Source organism: Colletotrichum karsti, assembly GCF_011947395.1.
Source record: "Colletotrichum karsti strain CkLH20 chromosome Unknown Scaffold43, whole genome shotgun sequence".
Taxonomy (NCBI): domain Eukaryota; kingdom Fungi; phylum Ascomycota; class Sordariomycetes; order Glomerellales; family Glomerellaceae; genus Colletotrichum; species Colletotrichum karsti.
The window spans coordinates 57702-83764 of record NW_024065943.1 but is presented as its reverse complement, the minus strand read 5'-3'; the positions used below and the strand labels follow the sequence as shown (position 1 = coordinate 83764).

The following is a 26063-nucleotide window of genomic DNA, read 5'->3' as shown; positions in this document are numbered from 1 at the left end:
TCAACATTCGGGGTTGGTTGCATGGTGGAGGGAGGGTCTCATGGCATCACGGGACAATGTTCCCGGCATTATTCGACATGTGCCGGTCATGCCAAGTCTGCAAGACATGATAATGATAACTCAAACATCGTGGAGGTGCTGCTTAGTGCTCCCGAACTACCGCCGCCCAGTGCCGCATCGTCGCGGCAGATGGTTAACCACCCTTCCCTCTTCCCGTCGTCACGCATCTCTCATTCTCGCTCCGTTCATGCCATCCCACACAAGTACATACAATGTATGCATCCCACCCACCCACCATCCAATACCTTACATGGCGCCTTCGTGTCCTCCCTCCATTCCGTTCATCGTAATGCCTCGGCCATTCTTTTGTTTTACCACCACTCCCCTCCATTTCTTCCCAAGGTTTTCTATATCCCCTTCCCACCAAGTGTTATCGACTTTCAACATGAAACATTTCTTTGGGTCGCAATTGTCCCGCGGAGGAAAAGAAAAAAAAGGGAAACACGGAGACAATCGACATGACACCAAAGTGGATTACAGGAACGGGAAAAGGAAAGCGATTGCAAAAGGTGACCAAGCAAAACAGACCGGGGGAAACCCGTGCGGGACCAAGGGGCGGAGAAGAAGAGGAAAACACCCAAAGCCCAACCTCGTCCGCCGACCGAACCGATGTTTGAGACGGGAGAGGGGAGGGGCCATGAAGAATAATAGCACGAGAGGACCGGGCCAATGACCATGGTCCAACGTGCCGTGCGGCGTGCCATCGGACGGTCGGAGAAGCTCCGAGGCTTTCCTCCCCCCGGCACCCTTGCCTCCGAGCTTTTGGGCTCACGCGCGCCACACCACCCTTCTTCTGTAGCTGCAGCAGCAGCAGCAGCAGCAGCATGACGAACACGCCTTCATATCTCAACCAACCAACCAACAACGGACGCATGAGAGAGAGGGTGCTGCGAGAGTGTGTAGAGCGACAGACAAAAAAAAGAAGAAGAGGAAGAAGAAGAATAGGAAGAAGAAGAATAGGAAGAAACTCGGCTTCTCTCACGCGTCCCTCCACGATGACTCGCCTCTGTCGTCCGGAGGTCCCTCGACGTCGAGAAACTCGTCTAGCCGGCCTCCGCCGTTGGCAGCCATCTCCCGCTCCATCATTTCGAGGTTGCGCAACAGATCCCCCCGCTCACGCTGCAGCTCGTCCCGCTCCTGCTCCAGGCTCCTGATGTGCCGGCGCGCCATGTCCAGCACTTCGGCTTTGCTGACCCGCCTCTCCTGATCGGCCGGCTGCGGATCCGATTCGTCGCCTCCACCTCCGCCTCCGCCTCCGCCCCCGCCTCCGGCCCCCTCCGTCCCGGCCGGCCCGCGCACCTGCTCCGGCAGCGCGTTCAAGAGGCCTTCGAACTGCGCGTTGAGTCGGTTGCGGTACTGTTTCTCGACGAGGTTGTGCGAGGCGCGGGTGCGGCGCTCCTCGGCGGTTTCGGCGGGTTTCTGCGATGCGTTCTTGGAGGTGCGCGATGCGCTGCGCAGGCGCGGGGCCGGCGCCGTCGTCTTGCTGCTGGAGCCCGTCGTCGAGGCGGCCGAGACAGACTTCACCGATCGGCCGCTGACGCTGGTGCGACCCGCGGGGCTGGTGGGTTCGTCATCGTCTTCGCCGGCACCGCCGCCCGCGCCCGCGCCCGCGCCGGTGCCGTTGGCCACGGCGCGGCGCTTGCCATTGCGCTGTTGCTGGTGCCTCCGAGGTCTAGGCGACGTGCTGCTGCTTACCCCGGCCTTGCCGCCTCGCTTCCGGTCACGGTTGTCGTTGTCGTTGTCGTCGTCATCTCCGTCGCCGTCGCCGTCGCCCCACGAGCGGTCCTTGACGTCGCTGTCGTCCTCCATACTGCCTTTACTATGTTTCCGGACGTCGTGGTTGAGCTCGGCCGCGGCGATGGCTGCAATGTTCGGGGTCAGAGTGACGGAGCTGCTGTCTTGAAGCGTGGGACGCCATGGCGAGGAATGAAAACCGAAGGCGGTTGTTGGCTGCGAGTGAGCTGTCACGGCTGCTCCAGCTGCTGTGGAAAGTGGCGTGATATTGGCATAGTCTCCGCCAAGGAACGACTGCTCACTCAGCGGTGGTGCAGCAAAGCCAAAGTCGAATACGCCAGTGTTACCATTGCCCAGTCCGCCCACTGCAGAAATCGTGACGGGCGGATTGGCTACGGTGACGGCTGCGGTGACAGCTGCGGTGGAGGAAGAGGAGGAGACGGGCGCAGCGGCGGCTTGCTGATGGTTGTCGCAATATGTCGGGGCTCCATATCCGGGCGGGAACCATGTGGCGGGTGCCTGTAGATGCCCTTGTTGCGCATGGAGCAGAGCGGGCAGACCCTGGTGATCAGCGAACGGCGTTGCAGCTGCAGCGGCAACGAATTGGTCTGGTTGCTGTTGGTGGTGGTGGTGGTGGTGGTGGTGGTTACCCTGGTTCTCGGCAGCCGCAGCTCCAGCCGTCAACTCCAGCTCAGACAAACCCCCCAGACCCAGAGCTGGATGATGGAGCGGCTGTTGAAGGTTGGGAACCTGGACCTGGTGATGATGCTGCTGCTGCTGCTGCTGTTGCACTTGCGCCGTGACTGGTCCAGGCACACCCGCGATGCTTTGAATTGGGTTCACGGTCGCGCGCTTGACTGTTTCGTCCATCAAATTGGGTCGATTGTGGCCTGGACTCGACATGGGCTGATTCCCGAGCCGAGTGGCGTGGTGCGGGCGGTCGCGAACGCGGACGTCGAAGGCCCCTCCGAACATGTTGGGAGAAAAGTGCGGGGACAACGGCGTCGAAGCCATCATCTGCTGATAGAAATATGGTCAGACTTTCTTTGCCCTCTTTTTCTTTTCGTTCTTTCCTTTCCAAAGCAAATCTCTTTCCACACGGTCATTTGCAGGCTTTTCTCGTCTCATGAATGGGTTTTTGATGAAGACATCACCTTGCCATCACCCCATACCGGGGTCGACACAGACGAAAGTTCGGCTTTGGATACGGCGCCGACTCCCGCTCCCTCACATCCAACCATACACTTCGAACGGCCGCCGGAGCTCGTGGTGGTCTTCGATCATGGGTTGACTTGTTGTCGGGACTCCCGTCTATGGGATCTAACCCAGATCGACGTGGGTGCGTAGCATCGTGTCCTCCTCCCGACCGCTTGGTCTGCCGTGTCTCATACCGTACCCTATGCCGCTGTGTGCGTCGGGCCAGAGGCGATGCTGGCAGTATGGCGGCATGTGTGGGATGAGTCGGCCGGTAGATTCGAGACCTGACCAAAAAAAAGGGAGCGAGCCCCTGATAGCCCGGCCCCGTGGGAAGAAAGGATCGGACGAAAAGAGCGATGTGGACCAGGTTGTTTGCTTGACTTACCTCCGGGTCGTCCACGAGATATTCGTAGAAGTGGTCGTTGTCGTTGGGCTCGTTAGCCATCTTGTCGTCGTGTCGGGGATGACGAAGGGGTTCTGATCGGTTGAAGAACCCCCTTTCGATTCCCGTTCTCACGGGGCCTCAGCGTACACGAAAAGCCGTTGGCGATTTATAGAGGGTTTTCTTTCTTTTTCAAAACTTCGCCGTCGTTCCTATCGATCCCGGAGCCGAGGGAGGGCCCTCCGATTCACGAGGACTCAGGAGCCAAGATCGGGCGAGGTTCAGCGAACCCAGCCACGATTGGAAGACTCCGGCCGGACGAGGCGCAAGGCCAGAAGATCCTAGTGGACGCAGGCCGCCGCTAGAAGACACCAGACCAGTGTCTGGGTCAGCAGTGACAGTCCGGAAGAGCCGCCGCGAACGGCGATCCCAGTGGTGGATGGGATGGAACCGAATGGCAGAGGACCGTGGTCGTGGGCAATCGGGAGACGGTCGATGGCACGGGATTCGCCCATACACCGTGGCCGTGGAGTGACTTTGATCTCTCGGCGGGCCACACTCTTTCCCCGGAACTAGGGGTCCTGGGTCTTGCAGAGTCAGCCGACTACGACACCTGCTCAAGTGAACCGATTTCTTCTTCGTGAAGGCGTATCCCAAGATACCTAGACCTCTGCAGAGTGTCGGCGTCGTGCGGCGGCGGGAAGCGAAGGAGGGCCGGCGCCCAAGGACCCAAGGAGGGCCGGCAGTCGGGGGATTCGGGGTGGTCTGCCTTTATGCCAGAGTCACTCCACTCCAGGGCTTGTCGCCAAAATTTTCTTTGCTGCGGCGCAGGGGAGGACGCAAGACACGTTGTGGTGTGGCCTTCCCGTCTGTCTCTTCTGGGTCACCTACCCGTCCGCCGTTGGGGGGTTTCGACTAGTATATAAAATGACCTGTCGTCGATGTCGTCGTCCCTTTTGAGATCTCGATCTACGCCATTCGTCAGTGTCTTCCTCTCCTCTTCTTTGTACGGTAAGCCGGCCATGTCCATGGTTGTGCCTTGCCCGGGGGTGATGAGTATTCCCTCCTCCGCCTCCGCCGTCCTTCATCATCGGGCCACTATTCGTACCGAGCTCATTTCCGTCCCGTCGAGTGGCCAGTCCCTCTTGACCTCTTTGTTACTCTGTACTCTACTCCCCTCTCTCCTCTCCTTGTCTTATCTCATAGTCGGCTGCTCTCTCTCTCTCCCCCCCATTCGACTTACTTGTGGGGGCGAGTCTGGTAACTCGCAGCCTGTCCGTGTTTCTTCCCTGCCTAAACTCTGTCAGCTTTCACATTCATACCATTGTTGACGTTGGCGACTCTCAGAAAAGTTGTTTTGTTTCCCTCAAGGAGGGGTCGACATGGGCTTTATGAGGGTCAGACGCGCGACATAGCCTGGCCATCAGTAGGGCAATTTCATCTCGTGTGGAATTCGCCCTCGGGAAACGCAGCCGCAGACGCAGACCGCTCGAAAGGATCCGCGGTTCCTGGACGAAAACCATGGACATGGGTTACGGAAAGGGCCCCAAGAACGAAGGTGCGGTTACGTGGATTCTCTCGCCCAATCCTGAGCTGGAACACTTGTGCGCGCGCGCGCACCCAGTCTTGCCCGGTTGGAGAAGCAGCCCATATCCACAACGGCCTGCATCATGCAGCTGTTTTCTGTCGTGTCTGCCTTCAATACATCTTGACCGGCCAAAGCCACTCCCTTCACTTCGCCTCTGGTTTCACCACGTCCGGGAGGCTGCCGCTCATCGCCCAAGTCGAGAAGGAGTCTGCTCTCTGTCCTCTCTGACTGGTGGTAATGGCGGTCTTGTCGAGAAAGAACCGGTGTATGTCTGACTCGAGTGGTCCTGAATCTCGGGTGCTCGTATCGGGAGCGCTTAGGTCGACGACACGTGCCAAGGTGAGTGTGAGTGGATTCACGGTAGGCGTCGACGGCCTTCTTCCCACTACCCTCGTCAACTAATCCACAACATGACGCCTTCGTGCGTCTTCGATAGAGCAAGAACCTCAAAGTTGGTTTGGCTCCTCGAGGATATATGACGCTACTGTAGGCGACCCATCGGATTCATGTATAGACCGTCCTTTTCTCGCATCTCACGGATACGGAGGGATGGACGGAGGGGTGTCTGGTGTTGCCGGGATAGGGGCAATCTTGATCTACATGTGTCGGTGAGCATGTAGCCAAGAGTATGATGATCTCGGTTGTAAGGGAAAATAAGCATTTCTCACGTACACCTGACGCCTGCAGCATCATGAGGTAATGTCACTCGAGAGTCGTGTTGGCGTGCTAGGGCTAGTAATACCTAGACGACCACGGCTGTGTCCCTGTTCGAGTGAACCTCGACGTTCTTCTCCAGCGAGCGGGACAAAGGCGTAAAGGGTCTTCAGGGTCTGGCTCGTCAGGGACCTGCCCTACTGCAGCCGGTCGACCGTTGGTCCAGCTGTCGAGCTGACAAGCTTGGCGACGGCTAGGGCCCGGTCTTGAGGTCTACCTTGTCTCCGTTTACGGCGATCTTCTCGGCCAAGTGGCACGACTCCAGCATTCTCTTTCTCTCAGGGGTTCCCTTTATGGCTTGTTGCCCCGTCTCTTAGCTTCGCGGAGCTTCGGCTGTCTCACTTGTCCAGGAGCTGCCATTAGTGGACAGACTCGCTTAGGATATGGCTCGAGATGTTAGAACACGCCCTCATATACGAGGATGGACGATATAAAAAGTGGCTGGATGTGCGCAGTTGCCTGATGCCACTGTTTCGTCTTCCGACTTGAGGCCCAATGACTTCATCTCCGGGTTCTGTTAAAGCATATGGCTTGAAATTAGGCTCCTCCCCTGCTTCCTCTCAAGTCCCCGAAGGTGAAGGCAGAAACGTGCCCTTCTTCTGTCATCATCTAGAAGGAGTAAAGTAGTTCGGAACGGTGGGCCATCTCTCTAAGAAGGGGCTGCCCTTCCTCTGGCCGCTCAGATATTGTCGTACTGCCTCTCTCTCCTTCACTTGTCTCGCATCAGGCAAAGGTCCCGTAGCGAGCCACCTTCAGTGTAGCCGTCTTTACCATACGTTGCTTGGCTGTTGGAGCTTAGCACCTTAGGCTAGGCTGTATCGTATTACTTGTCGTGGTAATGTACCCAGGCTATCCGTCCTTACCCTACCCTAGCACACCTTACGAACAGGGGGCATGTGTTGAAGAGGTGACGGTACCGGATCTTTCGAAACGGGGAAGCAGAAATAAACCGTTTACCGGCAACGTTACTTGAGCCAATAGGGCCCCAATCTCGGCAGATATCAGCCTGGGTCAGTGACCAGTCAGTTTCTTCCGGTTCTTAATCAAGTTTAGCCAATCAAGCGTCTATTCTCATTCTCATTCTCATCTATCCATCTCTTCTTTGTTCTTTCCTCCATCCGACCGAATCTCTCTACCTTTCAAATGCGGACTGCAATGTAAGAAATCAACGGTTACCCACGGGTCGCCAGACCCCTGATTTATTCCTTCCGGCCATGCTTCGCCCATTCCCTCAAGACATTCTTCTTCAGCTTCCCAGTGCTGGTCTTGGGGAGATCTTCCACAACTTCAACTTCGCGTGGCACCATAAACTTGCTGATGTTGCTCTGGTGCTTGGCCCACGAGATGAGGTCTTCCGGCTGTAGGCTCTTGCCTTCCTTGACGGTCACATAAGCCTTCGGACGTTCGCCCCTAGACCTGTCAGCATACCGACCAGGTACTTATAGAAGCGCAAATTGTAAACTTACCAGTGGCTGTCAGGAATAGCCACGACTGCAGCCTCAAGCAGGTCAGGGTGTTGGACGAGCATGCCCTCGAGAGCGACCGAAGAGATGTTCTCGCCCCCTGGAAACAACTTAGTTTGAGTGGTTGACCGGCTCCTGACGTGGAAGTATATTACCTGAGATGATGATGTCTTTGGCTCGGTCCAGAATCTGAGCTGCGCCATCCTGATGCATCACCGCAAGATCTCCTGAGTGAAGAGCTCCTCCCGCGAATAGCTTTCTCGTTGCCTCCGGGTCTTTGTAGTACCCCTTGCAGCAAATGTTGCCGTTGAAGATGATCTCGCCAATTTCCTTCCCATCCTTCGCCACGTCGATGAGAACACCCTCTGGCTGATCTTGTTTGATCACTCGAATCGGGAGACTCGTCACGAAGCCGTGACCCTGGCGGGCCATTTTGGCATACTTCTCGTTGGGAGGAAGGCTATCCCACGACGGCATGTGGTAGCCCTTAGTAATGGGGCCGTAGGTTTCCGTCATTCCATACACATGGACTGGGATAAGGTTGAGATTCGTCTATCGTCATCAGTACTTAGCTTGGTGGGGAAATCCAAAGCGACGAAACACACCATCTGCTCGAATAAGAAGCCGCTTGGTGGGCTTGCGGCGACTGTAACACGGCAAGGCTGAGGCAATACTTCTTTCTCTTTGGCGGAGCATAGAAGGGTATTGACGGTCCTACATGGGTCAGAACGCGAATAAAGTATGCCAGGATATCATGTTGGCAACGAACGGGGCGGCGTTGAAGTGACTTATTCCTTCTTCCTTCAACAGCTTCCAAATGAGGGGATAATCGATTTTCCTCAGCGTGTAGTGCGTTCCCCGGACCATAGTGACAGCCCAGGGAAAGGTCTTCCGGATTTGGTCAGCAAAATCATCCGAGAGATTCTGATGGGCAGCTAGTCACAAACCCAACCACACGCATGGAACAAAGGCAATGTCCACAAGTATTTGCAGCGTCTTCCGTCGGGAGAGTTGAGTCCTGACTCTATCACGTTGCCCAGGGCCGCAAGGTCTGCCTTGAATTAGTGTCCTGCTGCTACATCATGTTAGGAGCGGTGCAGCGGCTCACAGGCTCCTCGATGGGTGTAAACGACTCCCTAGAAGACCAACTCTTGTTAGTGGTGATAATGGTACCTCGCTCTGCAGAGACATAACCCACCTTCGGACGGGAAGTAGTCCCTGATGTAAAGGGGATGGCTAGCATGTCATCGTCATTGGTGCAATGCGATTGAAGGCCATCGAATTTCTTGTTTCCATGACTTTGGTCATACTGGAGACCTTCCAGGATGGCTTCGTCAAAGGGCCCACTCAACTCTCCCTCAACGGCGTCGGTGTCGGTGTCGATGATGAATGGAACGCCTGGGCGCTTCTGCTTGAATTCGTCGAGGAGGTCAACGAACTCTTGGTCGACGATGATTGAGTCGACCTCGGCGAAGTCGAATATGTAAGTAATGTCGTCAGGCTTCAATCTGTAGTTGACGGCGACATTGACTCCTATTTAGTCCAAGTAAGTCATCCATCAGGTAGCACATGAATTCAGAGGTGGACTGACCGCCTGCCAAAGCAATGCCAAAGATGCTTTCGAGGAAAGCTGGGGTGTTTGGCGCCAGGATACCAACTCTCTTGAACCCATGCTTCTTCAGGTAGTATGCGAGGCCGGTTGCTCGCTCGGCAAAGTCACGATAGGTTCGCCGTAGGAGTTTGTTATTTGCGGTGGTGTGGACGATGGCCTCCGCATCTGGCTCAATGGTGGCAGCACGTTCGAGGAAGAAAGTTGGAGAAAGCTGGTGAATGTGGTGAGCTGGTGAGGGCTCTTCTCTCTTCGGAGCTGGTGTTGAGGAAAGGCCTAGGTGGCCGAGGATGTTCTTGAGACGAGATGGCGGGCTGGACATTATGGCGATGACGTCGGTGCGTTTTGCAGCAATGACCTTGGAGAATGACAGATTGTGCGAGATTTGAATTGAATGAGAAGGTTTGTTGATATCTGAGTTAACAGCTCAGGATGAGTTCGCCCGGAAAGCAACGGCTCTGTAAGGTCCTAGCAATGAGGAGAAGGTGGGAAAAATAGAAGTCTAAGGTAAACTGGCTGGTGTTCCAGTTCCTCTTCCCGTTCCCCGAAGACATGGCCCAGCTGGCCTTACATTAGCTTGCCTCTCTTAGGTACCCAATGCTGCTCCTAGCTCCAGCTGTTTGAGACGACAATGACCTCGGGCACTTGAAAGCTCAGAGCCGGTTAGTGCTGTGCCTTACCCCACACTTGGCAACTGCGCGACAGCTTTAGAAGTTGGGGTAATCAAGATGCCGCGCTATTCCCGAAAGATGGTCCCGGTGCTTACTAACAGAAGCTCTTGGCCTGAGTTTGGATTCCACCTCCAGGGTGTGAGTATAACCACGAAGACCCACTCACTTAACAGGTCGCGTCGCCGTGCCACCAGAGAGCCTCGCGCGACAAGGAGAAGACCGCGCGAAGGTCCAATCGCCCGAAATTTTATCACCGACAAGAGAAAACCCCGTATCACTCACCACTCACCACCACCAACCTCCGTCCATTCGACATTTCCCACAGCTCGAGCCGGACGTCGCCCTTTCCCATTCTCGGCTTTGAGCGGTGGTTGCCTTCGTGCGACCGTATTTCGACGATACACAGCGACCTAGCTCAGAGATTTTCCCATCATGGCAGCTATGTGAGTTCCCATCACCAGCTCTTCCCTCCTCATCGCGCCAATTCTGCGGCCACCCGTCTTATCCCAACCGATCGAATCCGTTTGCGAAGGCTTATTTCATAATCCCTCGCCTTTCATCGCGCGCGACTCTTCCACGGTCTCAAGCACCACTTGCTAACAAAATGGCTCCTTCTAGTGAGAGTTTCGACAGCATCTACTTGGACCTCTCCAAGGAGAGTGGCAAGTGCAGATTCGCCGAGAGCGGTCTCGGATGGAAGCCTGCTGGCGGCGGCGACACGTTCACCCTCGACCACAGCACTATCGCCTCGGCGCAATGGAGCAGAGCTTCCAAAGGCTACGAAATCAAGATCCTGAACCGCGACTCACGCATCATTCAGCTGGATGGCTTCCAACAAGAGGTAAATCAAGTCGCGCATTTGGATGGGTCCATGAAGTCGTGCTGAACTCCTACTCTCGCAGGATTATGAACGTTTGGCCAAGATCTTCAAGAACTGGTACAGCACCGTCCTCGAGAACAAGGAACACTCCCTGAGGGGATGGAACTGGGGCAAGGCCGACTTCGGAAAGGCCGAGCTTTCATTCCACGTCCAGAACCGTCCCGCCTTCGAGATCCCCTACTCCGAAATCTCAAATACCAACTTGGCTGGCCGCAATGAAGTCGCCGTCGAGTTCTCCGCGCCCACGGACAAGAACGACACCGGCACCAACGGCGCCCTGGGTGGCGCGCGTGGCAAGGGGAAGAAGGCGGGTGCTGGCAAGGATCAGCTTGTGGAGATGAGATTCTACATTCCCGGGACTGTCAAGAAGGAGGAGGACGCCGGCAGTGATGCTGGCGAGGAAGAGAAGAACGCTGTCACCTTGTTCTACGATACCCTGATGGAGAAGGCTGAGATTGGCGAGACGGCCGGCGATACTATCGCCACCTTCTTGGACATTCTGCACCTTACACCCAGGTACGTCTACATGATTTACATGCTGCAAGACGTCATCGCTGACATGATGTTAAAGAGGACGTTTCGACATCGACATGTACGATGCTTCATTCCGTCTCCGCGGTAAAACCTACGACTACAAGATCCAGTACGACGCCATCAAGAAGTTCATGGTTCTTCCTAAGCCCGACGAGACACATGTGCTCCTGGTTATTGGCCTGGACCCACCTCTCCGTCAGGGCCAGACAAGATACCCCTTCATTGTCATGCAGTTCAAGAAGGACGAGGAGGTTACGATCGACCTGAACCTCACCGAAGAGCAAATTCAGGAGAGATACGGCGACAGGCTACAGCCCCACTACGAGCAGCCCCTTCATCAGGTTATTACCTACATTTTCCGAGGCCTTGCCAACAAGAAGGTCACGACTCCTGCCAAGGACTTCCAGACGTGCGTCACAAACCCCTCATTCTTGACACCAAATAAGCTAACTCCGAAGCAGCCACCGCCAGCAGTTTGGCATCAAGTGCTCGATCAAGGCCAGCGAAGGATTCCTTTACTGCCTGGAAAAGGCCTTCATGTTTGTGCCGAAACCCGCGACATACATTGCGTACGAACAGACGGCATCCATCACCTTCTCTCGTGTCGGCGGAGCGGTTTCTGCACTGTCCACGTTTGATATCACGGTGCAGATGAAGAACGGTGCCGGCTCGTCCCAGTTCAGCAATATTAACCGAGAGGATCTTAAGGGGCTCGAGGAATTTTTCAGACTGAAGGGCCTGCGTGTAAAGAACGAGATCGACGAAGACGCCAAGCTCCTTGCCAACGCTATCCGCGATGCAGCCGCCATGGACGACTCCGAAGACGAGGTGGTTGGTCCCAAGGCGGACCGTGGCTCAGCGGACGAGGACGAAGAGAGCGTCGATGAGGACTTCCGGGCGGAGAGTGAGAGTGACGTTGCCGAGGAATTCGACAGCGAACACGACAGTTCAGGCTCTGGCAGCGCAGAGAGCGATGTCGATGACGACGGTGATGACGACGACGATGAAGACGAAGAGGAAGACAAGCCTCCCAAGAAGAAGAAGAAGACGGGCTAAATCGTCTTCTGTCTGATTCATTGCGTTTTGGAACTTGGGCCAGTCGCTGGGCGTTTTTATCATCTTGGAAGGAAGGGAAGTGTAAAACTACAAATACCTATTTAATGCTGGCCAACTGGCGAACATGGACTCAAATGGGATTAATCCTTGGAAAGAAATCTTTGAGATTCTTCTGTCCAGACAGGGGCTTTACCTGAACTAGCTTGTCTATCGCATTTTTAGTCCTGGTCGTAGACGTGGCTATTCTAGCTAATGTCCTTACCTGAATGAGGTGGGGTGGGTGTTAATGAGTCAACTCACTGGTCTAGGCAGCCACCTGCAAATGCAATCTGCAAAAGCAACAACAACAACCTGGAACCCACAAAACCCGTTCTTAGGCGAAGCCCAACAATGAACGAGACGACGCTCAGACCCGGAACCTCCGCGAGGATGCCCAAGCTGGGCTTTGGCGTGTACCAGCTCAGGGGAGAAGAATGCGCGAGAGCTTGTCTCGCGGCTCTGGAGAGCGGGTATCGACATCTTGACTCAGCGCAATTGTATGGCAACGAGGAGGACGTAGGCAGGGCCCTGCATCAGTATCTGCAGCAAACCAATACCTGTCGCGAAGACATCTTTGTAACGACAAAAATAGGTCGCCACGGCGACTCGGAAGAAGCGACATATCGGAGCGCCCTGCGTAGCGTTAAGCGGATCACTGGCGAAAATGGTTACGTCGACCTCTTTCTCGTACACCGACCCATCGAGAGACGGAGGGAGGTCTGGCTGGCGCTGGAAAGGTTGCTTGCGGAGGGCAGAACGAGGTATATTGGGGTGAGCAACTTCCGGATCGAGCATATCGAGGAGATGAAGGGGTATGCGAGGGTGTGGCCGCCGGCTGTCAACCAGATCGAGGTAAGTCTTCGGCCGTGGCTTGTTGAAAAAGCCCGGGGGTGCTGACGTGTGTAGATTCATCCATGGTGTCAGCAACGAGAACTTGCGACGTACTGCCAGTCCCATGGGATAATTGTGCAGGCGTACAGTCCGTTGGCTAGGGCGAAGAAGATGTCGGATCCGGTGTTGATGCGGGTCGTTCAGAAGGCACGGCGGCGGCTTTTGTCCGGGACGGGGTCCGGGGCCGGGGCCGGGGCCGGGGCCGGGGCCGACGGGATGGAAGCGGGAAAAGATGTAGATACGAAGCCAGAGACGGTGACTCCGGCCCAGGTACTGGTAAGGTGGTCTTTTCAAAAGGGGTTCGTGCCATTACCCAAGAGTAGCGCCCCGGCGAGAATCGTGGAAAACGCCAATGTGTTTGGGTTCAACCTTGATCAAGAGGAGATGGAGCTTCTCGATGGGCTGGACATGGGGGCGAAAGGAGCTCTATTTCCCGCCAACGTTAGCTGATGGGACGGAATTGTATCGCTTGATATGTCTGTAAGCCAGGCAGTTTTTTCATACGGCTTAGGAAGGAAGGTAGGTATCACACATAAAGTTTGTGTCGGCAGCAAGACTTCCATAACAAAAAGCTTCACTTCGCATGACAAACAAACAACTTGTTGGAGCTGGAGCAGTCGGGGCCTGGCAACACTGGACAAAGCATGACGAAAGTGCCCCACACGAAGTCCATGCTCTGCGGGGCTCCAACGCGCTGCGGGCACGCAACGCAGGCCACCTGCCCTGCACTTCCAGCAATCAACGGCGGGAGATCCGCAGCTTCTGGGGGCGCCTGGGAGCCTGTGAGGTGGGACGGAGTGCTTGCCAGGTTCACCTGGAAGCTTCGACCGACTCCGACGTCTCCTGTTCTGCTGAGGTACCTTAGGTACGGAAAGATCAACAAACACACATGTTTAAACCATCGTCCGATAGAAATCTGGCCGATTCCCTGGCCTCGTTGATGTTAAGAAACGCTCAACCTGACGCTACACAGCCTTTTCGAATACTCTATCAAAGATTCGATACCTACCTCCCTTACCTTGAAACCAGGGAATTCGACCGACGGACATGAGCATGGGCAGCTTGCAACGACCCTTGCGCGGCGGGTGTTCGTGTGGTCGCAATACTTGGATCATCGACATCCCTCAACAGACGACCGAAAGAGCCCAGGTTCTCTTCTACACAGACTCAAGACACAGTAAGTCGGTTCGTCTCGTAAATCTCCTTTCGTTTGCTTCTCGAAACGGGTCCCCTTGCATGAGAAGCCCTGTTCATCAGGCGGAAGCTTCCAAGCTAATCATCGGCCCTGAAGGAGTTCCTCTAGCTACCCCGCTGGCTGCTATGATCCGCGTCCCGCTGTCGTGGCATCGCAGCTCAACCCACCCCTTGTTTCCCGACGAGAGATATTCCGCCATCCGCCGCGTATTCGAATCGTCGTCGAGCCACCCTTCGAAGCGATACTTCTGTGGCTTCTGCGGCACGCCGTTGTCGTACTGGACTGAGCTCCCACACACCGAAGCCGACTATATCCATCTTACCTTGGCCAGCTTGTGCGGCCAAGACCTGCGAGATCTAGAGGACCTAGGCCTGATCCCCGAGCAGGAAGAGACGGAACAACAGCCCGCTGTCCCGACAACTGTCACTGTAGTTGGACGGGAAACCCGCGGCGTTCCATGGTTTGACAACATGATCGAGGGCTCCCGTTTGGGCAACCTGCGTCGCAACCAAGTCGTAGACCACAGTAGTAGGGACGGGGGAAACATCAGGGTCGAATGGGAAATTGTGGAATGGACCGACGCCGATGATGGAAACGATCTGGCCTCAGAGACAGAAGATGTAGACATGACGACAGGCAACCTCGGGAACGGGAAGCGCAAGCTAGGAGAACGAGACGATGCAGATGCGGCTGTGGAGGGCATGCAGTGAGCCCATGCCATGTCGTGCATCACGGCGGCAGGGTAGGTGGTAATGGTGCCGGGGTGTTTTGGATTGGGCCGACTCACCTTCGTCCCGAGTTCCATACACCTCGGTGAGAGTTGAGGATGGTAGGTTGAGATGTCGCTCAACTGGGACGGCGTGGGAGAGGAGACGCTTCAGTAATCGACGGGAGATGAGCCAACAACGTGGCGACGAGGAACTCAAAACCATCTGGCAAAGATATTGAGAAGAACAAGGGACAGGAGAGCCAAAACGGACAGGCGGATGTGCGTCGAGTTGGAGTGCTTCGCGAGGGAAGATGTAATGAGCATAGGACAGAATGACAAGGTGTTTCGAAAATCCCGATGATATCCCGCTCTGCAGGGTGCAAGATGACAGGCGTGTACCTGAGTGTAGGGCCGAAGGGTCGTTGGCTCGACAGGACGGACCCGCCAGCCGGCTGAGGCGGGTTGTTCGACCGAAGGATAGGAGTTTTCTGGCGAGGCGATTACGCCTTCGCGACTGGGTACGTAGGATATTGACCATGTGATTCTGGCGAATTCGCGCTTCGTACGAATCGATATTGTCCAAAATTGAAGTTGGTGTTTTGGAGGGGCGGAATTGAAAGGATGAAGCTCAGTCTGAACTAAGTTTTCATGTTGTAGCCCGCGTGGAGAATGATGCAATGAATGCGGGAAAAGACTGTCAACAGAACTGATGCCAGGTGTCCTCGGGACAAGTCGCATCTATATTCTAGGTCCGTTATTGAAGCCCGGGAAGAGGTACGCAGTAGACATGCGCGATCGGTGCGGAGATGATGGGATGAAAGCCGATGTTGGAGAACGGTGTCGAACATTGGACGAGCCGGGGCTGGATGGAAGGGAGGCTCTCCCGCCCGACGTCTGTTGCCCGCTCACCGAAGTTGAGGGAAACGACAGGGGCCAGCTGGCGGGATTCGGCATGCATCTGACGGTGGGTGGTGTTGATGGTTTGATGGTGTGCCCTGGTTACCTGGCCTTTGGTACAGAAGGAAGACGGACCTCGGCAGAATTCCCCGTGACGCTGCTCGTCCCAGGCAAACATAGATATGTATGTATGTAGTGGTTGGACCAGATCTGCCTTCAACCGGGCTTGGACGAGGCAATCAAGAGACAATCAGAGAAGCAAGCGATTGACAAAGAGCTGGCCTGCTGTGCTGTATTGCCTCTTCTCCCGAGGATTTGGCGAACTTCCCGCGCTCGCATGCTGCTGCCGCCCGCGCGTGGTTGCATAGTTCTAGCGTTGGCGCTTGTTCCGGATAGAGAGCGGCATCCAATGAGGCGGCAGACGGGATAATCAGGTGAGGGATCGCAGATTCTTGCGTTTCGGATCGGGTCTTGTCGTTGGGTGAGCGAAAAGACGTGGTTTTGTTTTTCGGCAAGACGGGCCGTCGTGTGGTGTTTTCGCTATGTGTTCCCCGTCAACTAAAGGTACCTTAGGTGGTAATTACCTTGGGGAAAGAAGGAGAAGGGACCCCACGGCGGGGTAATGGGAAACGCCCCTGGCTATCTACCGTAGGCGAAGCTGCATGAGCCTGTGCTGAGGTGGTATGCTGTATCTAGGTACTCTGAACTGCGAGGTAGTAGATAAGTAATTACGAATACCGGACAGCTACCTATCTAAGGCACCTTAAGATAGGTACGCAAGGTAAGTCGAGTTTTTCAAGTATCGTGTCTGGTTTTCATTCAAGTTGGTATGATTGAGACTTATGTACCGAGAAGCAATAGGCTGAAGTTGTTACTCCAAATAAGTAGGTAATTAATTACCTAAGGTACCTTACCTACCTAGGTATCCATGAGCATGTACATAGTAGCAGATGCCCGTATGCCTCGAGACTAACACCACCAGCGCCAATCAATTGTCCACTTGCATTAGCGCTGGAGAATCAGTCTTCACCAAATCTCATCCCACCACATCTTCCTCCGCGCGTTGGGTTGTCCATGTCCAGTCTCAGCTTCTCGGTGTCGACGGTCCGACACGGGAGAATTTCTGGAGCTTCCTGGGTCCCAGATTGACTGCTCTGCTGCAGGTGTTTGTCCCATCTCCTGCCATACTGTAGTCCATACATTCTGATCCTTGTAAGGTACCTCGACATGGCCTTACCTTAATTCTACCAGGTATTCCCTCATCAGACGAATAATGACAACAAGATTGATTCCCTTGCACCGCTCGCCGTCCTTCCATCGTTTTGCTGCGTATAAGTATCGTGTCAACTCCTAGCCCTCTGTCTGCTCGAATTCCCTTCTTACTCTCTCTTCCCTCCTTGTCGCCATCACATCAGAATTGTTTCGACCCCTTCGTCCCTCTTGTTCTACCCACTGCGAGAAAGTGGCCGGTTCTGTCAGGAGGAGACGAATCTCACCTCAAGAAACAGACCTCTCTCAACCGAAACTCGCTCGTCAGTTTGGACCCGATCCATACCGATATCGAGACTTTCAAAACCAACAAGTGCCAGGTCTTTCACATATCTCTCCAACATGTCTTTGCCGAGCGACTTCCTCTGGGGCTTTGCCACCGCTTCGTACGTTTTCCATTTCGCGATCCCCTCCTCTACGCTTGGGAACCATACTTGAGCCCTAGCCCGTACCACCCTGCACTTTTACGCCATCTTCCGTTCGTGGCCCGATTCGGATGACTAGCAAGCATCCTCCCACCACACTTCGCCGCTCTCCCTCCGTCTTACCCGCCTGCGTTACCCCTCCCCCACTCACAATCACCCCCTCTCACCTCCTTGTCGAATGGCATGCTGGACCCCTGCTGACGCTATTGGCCCGCCATCACAGGTACCAGGTTGAGGGCGCCGTCGAGAAGGACGGCCGTGGTCCTTCCATCTGGGATACTTTCTGCAAAATCCCCGGCAAGATTGCCGACGGCAGCTCTGGTGTCACCGCCTGCGACTCCTACAACCGCACCGCCGAGGACATTGCTCTGCTCAAGTCTGTTGGTGCCAACACCTACCGATTCTCCCTTGCTTGGTCCAGAATCATTCCCGTCGGTGGGCGCGGCGACCCGGTCAACCAGGCCGGTATCGACCACTACGTCAAGTTCGTCGACGACCTTCTTGACGCCGGCATCACTCCTTTCATCACCCTCTTCCACTGGGATCTCCCCGATGGACTCGACAAGCGTTATGGCGGCCTTCTGAACAAGGAGGAGTTCCCTCTCGACTTCGAGCACTACGCTCGCGTCATGTTCAAGGCCATTCCCAAGTGCAAGAACTGGATCACTTTCAACGAGCCCTGGTGCTCTTCTATTCTTGGCTACAGCAGCGGCTTCTTCGCCCCTGGTCACACTTCAGACCGCAACAAGTCCCCCGTCGGAGACTCCTCCCGCGAGCCCTGGATCGTCGGCCACAACTGCATCCTCGCCCACGCCCGTGCTGTCAAGGTCTACCGAGAGGAGTTCAAGCCTACTCAGGGCGGTCAGATTGGAATCACCCTCAATGGCGATGCCACCTACCCCTGGGACCCCGAAGACCCGGCCGACGTTGAGGCCTGTGACCGCAAGATCGAGTTCGCCATTTCCTGGTTCGCTGACCCTATTTACTTCGGCAAGTACCCCGACTCTATGCGCAAGCAACTCGGCGACCGCCTCCCCGAGTTCACTCCTGAGGAAGTCGACCTTGTTAAGGGCTCCAATGACTTCTATGGCATGAACCACTACACTGCCAACTACATCAAGCACAAGACCGGCGAGCCTCCCGCCGACGACTTCCTCGGCAACCTCGAGACCCTCTTCGAGTCTAAGAGCGGCGAGAACATTGGCCCTGAGACTCAGTCTTTCTGGCTGCGCCCCAACCCCCAGGGCTTCCGCAACCTCCTAAACTGGCTCTCTAAGCGCTACGGATACCCGCCTATCTACGTTACAGAGAATGGCACATCTCTCAAGGGCGAGAACGACATGCCCCTTGAGCAGATCCTCGAGGATGACTTCCGCGTCAAGTACTTTGATGGCTACGTCAAGGCCATGGCCGACGCTTACGAGAAGGATGGCGTCAACGTCAAGGGTTACATGGCCTGGTCCCTCATGGACAACTTCGAATGGGCTGAGGGCTACGAGACCCGTTTCGGTGTCACATATGTCGACTACGAGAATGACCAGAAGAGATATCCCAAGAAGAGCGCCAAGAGCCTCCAGCCCCTCTTCGAGAGCCTCATCAAGAAGGCCTAAGAGATTTTCAGGCATGCCAGATTTAGTGCAAGGAGAATATTTACATGGGTTGGATTTATTCAGCAACTTTTGGGAAATGTAGAGAGTTCTTATGCTCCTATGATTGATGGGTGAAGACATCTTCTTATGCTCCGCGATGTACGTCTGACTCAGATCACTCGAATAAGACATTGATTTACGAATATGAAGAAGCATCAGTCGCCAGAGCACGCATGGAAACATGATCCAAGGATCGTCTGATTTATTGCCACCTCGGCTACCTAGCGAATGCCGGCTAAATTCCGCGTTCTGTTCTTGATGCTCTCTGGTTACCTTCCGATACACCAAAGTGTTGTGACTCGGTGCATCTTGGCTGAAATGACGCATCATATCTCCTGGCATGTAGTCAAATGTAGACAAATGTTCCCGAGTTGAGTCCCTCGAGAACTGCCGTTCCGTGGGCTGCGTCTTTTTGGGTCGGACGAGCTCCATCGAGACACAGTGGCATCAGTAAACCTCACATATTGTTGCATTCGACAGGTGCGTTACAATGCATTTGAGCCATGGCACGCCACGAGATTACGAGCTGATCGCTTGCGTCAGTCTTGATGTCCCAAGCAAAGATGATGTTGTCCTGATCTATCTCTGGTGTCATGCATTGATTCACTGGGTCTTGGTTGGACAAGTAACTCTCCTATAGTAACGGGGATATTCTTGCTGACTGATGTGATCGTCTGTGTCGTCCACCGTCATTGCTGTCTTCATTATTGTCGTTATGTCTACTATCACGACTTGTAGATCCCAGTGAATTTCAGACATGGATATGGAAGATGAACACATAAAATTTGGAAGCTTTTAAGACGCCTCAACGATGCACGAGAACTATGCTGGAGGATTCCTGTTCAAGACACATTATAATATCACACAACTTTTCCCTTCTCATCCCAGACCATTGGTATCTTCTGCCGAGAGGCGGTCCATACTCCCGCCTAACCCCTTGCCTGAGACTTCTTCTTCCGCATCAGGCGCTTCCTCGCGATCAACATAGGCTTGACATCTTCGCGATCAACGCCGGCGGATTTACCGGCGCCTTCCTCCTTCCCCTCCTTCTTGTCCTCTTTGGGTCCCTTGTTCATGTTGCCCTTCTTTCCCTTTTTGCCCTTCTTCTTCAAGTCGGCCATTTTTGGCAACTCCTGGTCCTTACCATCGGCCTTCTCAGACTTGTCACCCTCCTTGCCATCTTGGCTTTTCTTATTGCGGTCCAGGTTCTTCTCGGCAGCCTTGCGTCTGGCGATGACTGAAGCGTTCTCAATAGCGAACTCGACAATCAGGCGCTGCTTCTTGCCGTGCTCGTTCTTCACTTGGTAGCCGTTGAGAACACGCAAGCCCATGAGGGCCCAACGGTGGGATGAGTACTCGATGAAGCCATACCCACGACTCTTGCCGCCGGCTGCCTCGTTGACCTTGGATCCTTCACGGCTCTCAAACTCGATCTTAGCTTGACGGACAATACCCTTGCGTTTGAGCTTACGCTCGTGCTCGGCGTCCTTCGCCTCCTTTGCACTTCTGACCTTCTCCTCCTTGGACAGGGGCTGGCGCCTGCCCTCCTTAACATCAGTGGCGAACTCCACGCAGGCCTTACGTGCCAGCTCCTTGAGTTCCTTGGAGCCCATGTCGCGGGGGATGTTGCGGACAGCCAAACGGGTAAGACTGATGTGCAACGTAGGGTTGGTCTGAACAAGCTTCTTGCGCTGATTGGCGCTCTGCTCTCTCATCTTGATCTCGGAAGGTGTGAGTTTCTGGTACAAGCTGGTTCGCGTATCGATCTGGCCTTCGTTGAGCAGGAATAGACGACGCTTGTCCTTCTCGCGTCTCTTGGCGCTGCCGTCGGCAGCCAGACGCTCGGCATCGTCCTTGCTGACCGCTTGAGCAACCGACAACAGTCTACTGTCGAGGGTGTATCGACCATCTTGATCGGCCGTCTCATCCTGCAGCACCGAGTGCTTGGTTGGAAGAGCACTGGCTTGTGCGCGCGGCGCGCCCTTGATGCAAGCTTTGGCATCCTCCACATTGACGAAGCAAACAAATCCAGTTCCCGCAGGGCGGTCGGTCGCACGGTCCATGACAACACGAGCATACCTGACAGGGCCGAACTGAACGAAGTGCTGCTTCAGGGTTTCGTCGGTAACGGTAAAGGGGAGGTTCCTGATGAAGATTGTCGATTGATTGTCGGATGATGTCTGCTTCTTGGGAGCGGAGTCTCTCTCTTCTGCGTCCTCTGCGTCGCTGAGATCCTCGTCGTCTTCGGACAAGTCGTCTGCCTCGTCCTCATCCTCGTCTTCGTCCTCGTCCTCGTCCTCGTTCTTGTCTTTCTCGTCGTTGCTGTCCTCTTCATCCTCGAGATTCGCGCCATAGTTTTTAAGGAAGTTTTCCAAATCAACGTCCGCATCGTTGGGGTCTTCCTGGGCCTTGGCATCCTTGGCTGGCTCCTCCTTCTTCGCAATAGTCTCGGCCTTCTTCTTGTTTTTGGGCTTATCTTCCTCCTCGGTGTTTCCTTCTTCCTGGTTCTGCTTCTCCCACTCGGTCTTGTCAACGGCCCAATCAACAGCAATCGGTCTTCCATCGATAACCTTGCCGTTGAGCGACTTCAGAGCAGTTTCGGCATTCTTGCGTCCTCTGAGAGTGACGAAACCAAAGCCCTTAAGCTTGCCCTTGTTCTGGGGAAGGTCGGCATACTTGACCAGTCCATAGGCGCGGAAAAGGGCAGACAACTGGTCAGAGTTCTTGATGGTCCAGGGCAAATTGCGCACAATCAGCTTGGGCGGTTTTCTGGCCTCCTCAAGCGCCTGCGTCCGCTTTTGCTTCTCGTTTGAAGCAGCTGCCCCGACGGCGCTATCCTTCTTGTCACGATGCCTGGCTTCAGCAAGATCGATCCTGATGCGACGGCCCTCCCACAGAATGTTGTTGAGTTTGTTCTTGGCTTCCGTGGCATCGTCGGCGTCCGTTAAGGTGACAAAGCCATAGCCTCGAGAGGTCTTGGTATTCGGGTCGAGGACGACGGTAGCATGCTTGATAGGGAAATGCTCCGAAAAGAAATCGGTGAGTGATTCGCTGGTGGCGTTCGGGGGAAGAGAGCGGACGAAAAGAGAGCGATTAGCCTCGACACGAGCTTTCTTGGGCTTTGGTTCCGACGCAACATCAGCTGCCGCAGCATCGGCTGCAAGGTTTTCTGCGACGGCGGCGGCGACAAGTGCATCGTGCTCGTCTTCCTCGGCGCGAGACCGCTTCAATGGCTTAGTGGAAGACGACATCTTTCCAGTGTACAAGGTCGCCGCGAATAAGTGAAAGAAGATAACGACCACCACAACCAGGAGAAGTAGTTGGTAGCGACGAGAAGCGCACTCCACGAGAGCGAGGACGCCTGAAAATTTACGATAAGCTTTTTTTTCCATCCAAGCTTATCAGCACGTGCGTTCTGACAAGAACATGGCAGCAGGCGGGGGTGGCCCCGCGCTAAACCCCATACGGACGCCGTTGCTATTTACTAATTATGCTACACAAGCCAAAACAAAAAGCACGACGCGCGACTAGGGGTCGCCCACTGTCATTGCCTGCATGTGTTGACAGCCATTTCGCGGACGAGGGGCGGCACACACACACACACACACACACACACACACACCGTCACTCAACAACACATATTTTTTTTCTTCTTCATTAACCTTTGCAGCTATTCTGACTCATGATATTCCCCGACCGCATCTGACAGTTTTCAGCACTTCAAGATGCCAGCGCGAGTCTCTACAAGATCCACGCGGAACTCGGCCGCCGTCTCAAACAAATCATCCGCCGCGACGCTTGGTTCCCGAGCTTCCACAGCGTCGCGCTCCTCTTCGCTTGCGATCGATGTACCGACCGAAAGACCCGATAACGAGCTTCGCGGCAAGGTGTGCGCCGTCTTCCGCGATGCGCAGAAAAACACAGCATCACACCGCAAACTGGTTGTCACCTTGCGCAAGATTCAGGAGGCCTGCGTCTACGAGCCAACCAGCCTGAAGAAGTCGACTTCGAACGATTTTGACGAGGAAGCCTTCAACTCGGAGTTCGTCCGATGCGTTCTCAGGGTTATGCCTATCAAGAAATCGGAAAGCGTTGGAGAGAAGACCATCCGATTCGTCGGGCATTTCTTGCGACATACGAACGACAAAGACAATGAGATTCTCGGCGAGGTCGACGAGGATGCTAGTGTCATGCCCGAGACCCCCAGCACAAGACTCACCAGCTTTCTCATGGAAACCATCTTGCCACTGCTTACGGCAAAGGACAAGTTTGTGAGATACAGATCCACCCAGTTGGTCTCCCACATCATCAACTCTCTCGATGCCATCGACGACGACCTCTTCCAAAAGCTTCGCCACGGCCTTCTTAGGCGGATCCGTGACAAGGAGGCCATGGTTCGCGCCCAGGCTGTACTCGGACTCGGCCGGTTGGCTAACAACCTCGACGCGGCCGCCCACTCCGATGACGACAGCGAGGAGGACGAGGCCACGGGATTGCTTGAAAAGCTGCTGGAGGTTCTCCAGAATGATCCCAGTGCAGATGTGAGAAGGTCGCTTCTGGTCAACCTTCCGATTGCTCCTGCTACCCTCCCCTATCTGCTGGAGCGTGCCAGAGATCAGGATGCTCTGACCCGCAGAGCGGTGTATTCGCGACTGCTGCCCGCTCTTGGTGACTTCCGTCACCTGTCGCTTTCCATGAGAGAGAAGCTTCTCAGATGGGGTCTCCGTGACAGAGATGAAAACGTTCGCAAGTCCGCGGGCAGGCTTTTCCGAGAGCGCTGGATCGAAGACTGTGCCGGCGTTGCGCCCCCCGAAGACGGAGCGCAGCCCGAGCCTTCACCTCCCAACTTCGATGGCCTTCTTGAATTGCTGGAGAGAATCGACGTTGTAAACTCGGGCGTCGAGAACGGTGTTGCTCTGGAGGCGATGAAGGGTTTCTGGGAGGGCAGGCCTGACTACCGGGAGGCCGTTACCTTTGACGACCAGTTCTGGGAAACTCTTTCCGCCGAGTCCGTCTTTATGGCACGCAGCTTCAACGACTTCTGCAGAAATGAAGGCAACGGCAAGTTCGAGTACCTGGTCGAGGAGAAGCTTCCAGAGGTCACTAAGCTTGCATTCTATCTCGAACGATATATTGGAGTGTTGGTGGACGCTATCAAGAAGGCGTCGCAACCAGAGGGCGACGATGACGAGGAGGAAGACACCGTTGAACAAGAGTTCATCGTTGAGCAACTTCTCCACATCGCAATTACCCTCGACTACTCCGACGAAGTTGGTCGACGCAAAATGTTCGCACTGCTTCGTCAGTCCCTCTCCGTGCCTGAGCTCCCGGACGAAGTTACGAAACTCACCGTCAGTGTTCTGAGAGACATCTGCGCCCCTGACAATGCCGGCGAAAAGGAATTTTGCTCGGTAGTTCTGGAGTCTGTTGCCGATGTTCACGACACCATCGTCGACGATCCACCTGATGATAAGACTGAAGACAGTTTTCATTCTGCCAGGTCTGAAGTCAGTGGTGATACCACGCCAACCAGGAGCGGAAGTCGCGACAAGAGTCCTGAGCTTAGCGAAGAGGAGGCTCGAGCAAAGGCTGTCAAGGAGATCATGATCAACATGAAGTGTTTGCACATCGTCCAGTGCATGTTGTCCAACGTCGCCGGCAACTTGCAACAAAACGACCACCTCGTCTCCATGCTGAACAACCTCGTTGTTCCTGCAGTCAGGAGTCACGAGGCTCCCGTTCGTGAGAGAGGCCTCGTGTGCTTAGGTCTCTGCTCCCTGCTCGACAGATCTCTGGCCGAAGAGAATTTGACGCTCTTCATGCACTTTTTCACTAAGGGTCACACTGCGCTCCAGATCACTGCCCTGCAGATTCTCACCGACATTCTCAATGTTCACGGAGCGGAGCTCCTCAGCACAACGCCGACACTGCTGAAGGTGTACATCAAGGCGCTAAAGTCTGGATCAAAGTCACCCGAGGTACAGGCTGCCGCTACTCTGGCCGTGTCAAAGTTGCTGCTTGGACGCGTCGTTACAGACACGGAGGCCGCAGCGGAGATGTTGAAGACCCTCGTCGTCCAGTACTTCGATCCTGCTACTGCTCACAACCAGAGTGTGAGGCAAGCACTGAACTACTTCCTGCCTGTTTTCTGCTACTCTCGGGCAGAGAACCAGGATCTTATGCGCAGTGTTGCTCTTGATGCACTGCATCTTCTCGTGAACGTCCGTGAGAGCTTGGAGGATGATGATGCCGACGTTGACGAGGAGATGGAGAGCCTCACGACGATCGGCGCTTGCCTGGTGGACTGGACAGATCCTCGCAAGTGCTACAACCCAGCCCAAGGTCTTGAATTGGAGAAGAAGACTGTCAATGGCGATATTCACTTGGAGTTCGCTCTGGATATCCTGGACCGTTTGAATGGAAATATGAGCAGTAAGCCGTCCAACAAAGGCTCCTCTCTAGTGGTCTGAAATGCTAACTTGTTTGCAGAGGGAGAAAAGAAGGTTGTGGCGCCACTTCTCGGGAAGCTCTACATTTCCCCTGCCAGCACCGAGGAGAAAATCAGGGAGGTGTACGAAGAGGTTTCCATCGCCGTGGACGACAGGCTCGTTACAGACACAACTGGACGCAATGCCCTCAACAAGATCCACGTCAGCTTGGGCAAGATCGTCGCCAACCTCGGAGAGCAGGAGACCGAGCCCCGGCGTGCCAGCAGGAGTGTGTCCGTTGCGTCGATGGCACCGTCTGCGACATCTGCGGTATCTGCAGCCACTGCGTCGTCCAAAAACGATGACGGCGAGGAGGATAAGACGATCACTATGGATCGGGAACCTACCATCAAAGAAGAGGACGAGGACAGCAATGAGGGCACCGTGATCCAGCGATCAGAAGGAAATTCGCTGGTGAGCGAGCTGTTATCAGACGAGGATGGTGCTTGAGCTGGGGGGAACTTGGTGTAACTTGGCTAATGATACGCTCCTGAGATCCGGGAGGAAAGAGCCTCATGGAATGATTTGTACAAGGATTCATGATCTATATACCAGTAATGATGACCCCACCGCGGATTCGACTACTATTAGGTCTTTCGTTTATGCGGCAACC

At 54.8% G+C, this 26063-nt stretch overlaps 7 protein-coding genes across 7 annotated transcripts; 4 read left to right on the top strand and 3 right to left on the bottom strand.

The window, feature by feature from the left end:
- Positions 1 to 1038: 1038 nt before the first annotated feature.
- Positions 1039 to 3436, bottom strand: CkaCkLH20_10824 (uncharacterized protein; the record flags this gene model as incomplete). Its single annotated transcript, XM_038893538.1, has 2 exons — positions 1039 to 2814; positions 3377 to 3436. The coding sequence occupies 2 exons, from the start codon at positions 3434 to 3436 to the stop codon at positions 1039 to 1041; spliced, it is 1836 nt and encodes a 611-aa protein (XP_038741087.1).
- Positions 3437 to 6874: 3438 nt separating this feature from the next.
- On the bottom strand, positions 6875 to 9069 carry CkaCkLH20_10823 (amp-binding domain-containing protein; the record flags this gene model as incomplete). The annotated part of the gene is made up of 9 exons (XM_038893537.1): positions 6875 to 7085; positions 7142 to 7238; positions 7294 to 7690; positions 7744 to 7852; positions 7908 to 8026; positions 8086 to 8189; positions 8247 to 8274; positions 8337 to 8671; positions 8730 to 9069. 9 exons carry the CDS (start codon positions 9067 to 9069, stop codon positions 6875 to 6877), a joined length of 1740 nt encoding a protein of 579 aa, XP_038741086.1.
- Positions 9070 to 10022: 953 nt separating this feature from the next.
- Positions 10023 to 11888, top strand: CkaCkLH20_10822 (uncharacterized protein; the record flags this gene model as incomplete). The annotated part of the gene is made up of 4 exons (XM_038893536.1): positions 10023 to 10259; positions 10321 to 10814; positions 10870 to 11241; positions 11294 to 11888. The coding sequence occupies 4 exons, from the start codon at positions 10023 to 10025 to the stop codon at positions 11886 to 11888; spliced, it is 1698 nt and encodes a 565-aa protein (XP_038741085.1).
- Positions 11889 to 12278: 390 nt separating this feature from the next.
- CkaCkLH20_10821 (uncharacterized protein) lies at positions 12279 to 14723 on the top strand (the record flags this gene model as incomplete). The annotated part of the gene is made up of 3 exons (XM_038893535.1): positions 12279 to 12779; positions 13950 to 13995; positions 14110 to 14723. The coding sequence occupies 3 exons, from the start codon at positions 12279 to 12281 to the stop codon at positions 14721 to 14723; spliced, it is 1161 nt and encodes a 386-aa protein (XP_038741084.1).
- Positions 14724 to 17230: 2507 nt separating this feature from the next.
- On the top strand, positions 17231 to 18923 carry CkaCkLH20_10820 (uncharacterized protein; the record flags this gene model as incomplete). The annotated part of the gene is made up of 2 exons (XM_038893534.1): positions 17231 to 17274; positions 17537 to 18923. 2 exons carry the CDS (start codon positions 17231 to 17233, stop codon positions 18921 to 18923), a joined length of 1431 nt encoding a protein of 476 aa, XP_038741083.1.
- A 968-nt stretch (positions 18924 to 19891) lies between these two features.
- Positions 19892 to 22213, bottom strand: CkaCkLH20_10819 (RNA recognition domain-containing protein; the record flags this gene model as incomplete). The annotated part of the gene is made up of 1 exon (XM_038893533.1): positions 19892 to 22213. One exon carries the CDS (start codon positions 22211 to 22213, stop codon positions 19892 to 19894), a length of 2322 nt encoding a protein of 773 aa, XP_038741082.1.
- Positions 22214 to 22687: 474 nt separating this feature from the next.
- On the top strand, positions 22688 to 25900 carry CkaCkLH20_10818 (uncharacterized protein; the record flags this gene model as incomplete). Its single annotated transcript, XM_038893532.1, has 2 exons — positions 22688 to 25394; positions 25452 to 25900. 2 exons carry the CDS (start codon positions 22688 to 22690, stop codon positions 25898 to 25900), a joined length of 3156 nt encoding a protein of 1051 aa, XP_038741081.1.
- Between the last annotated feature and the right edge of the window lie 163 nt (positions 25901 to 26063).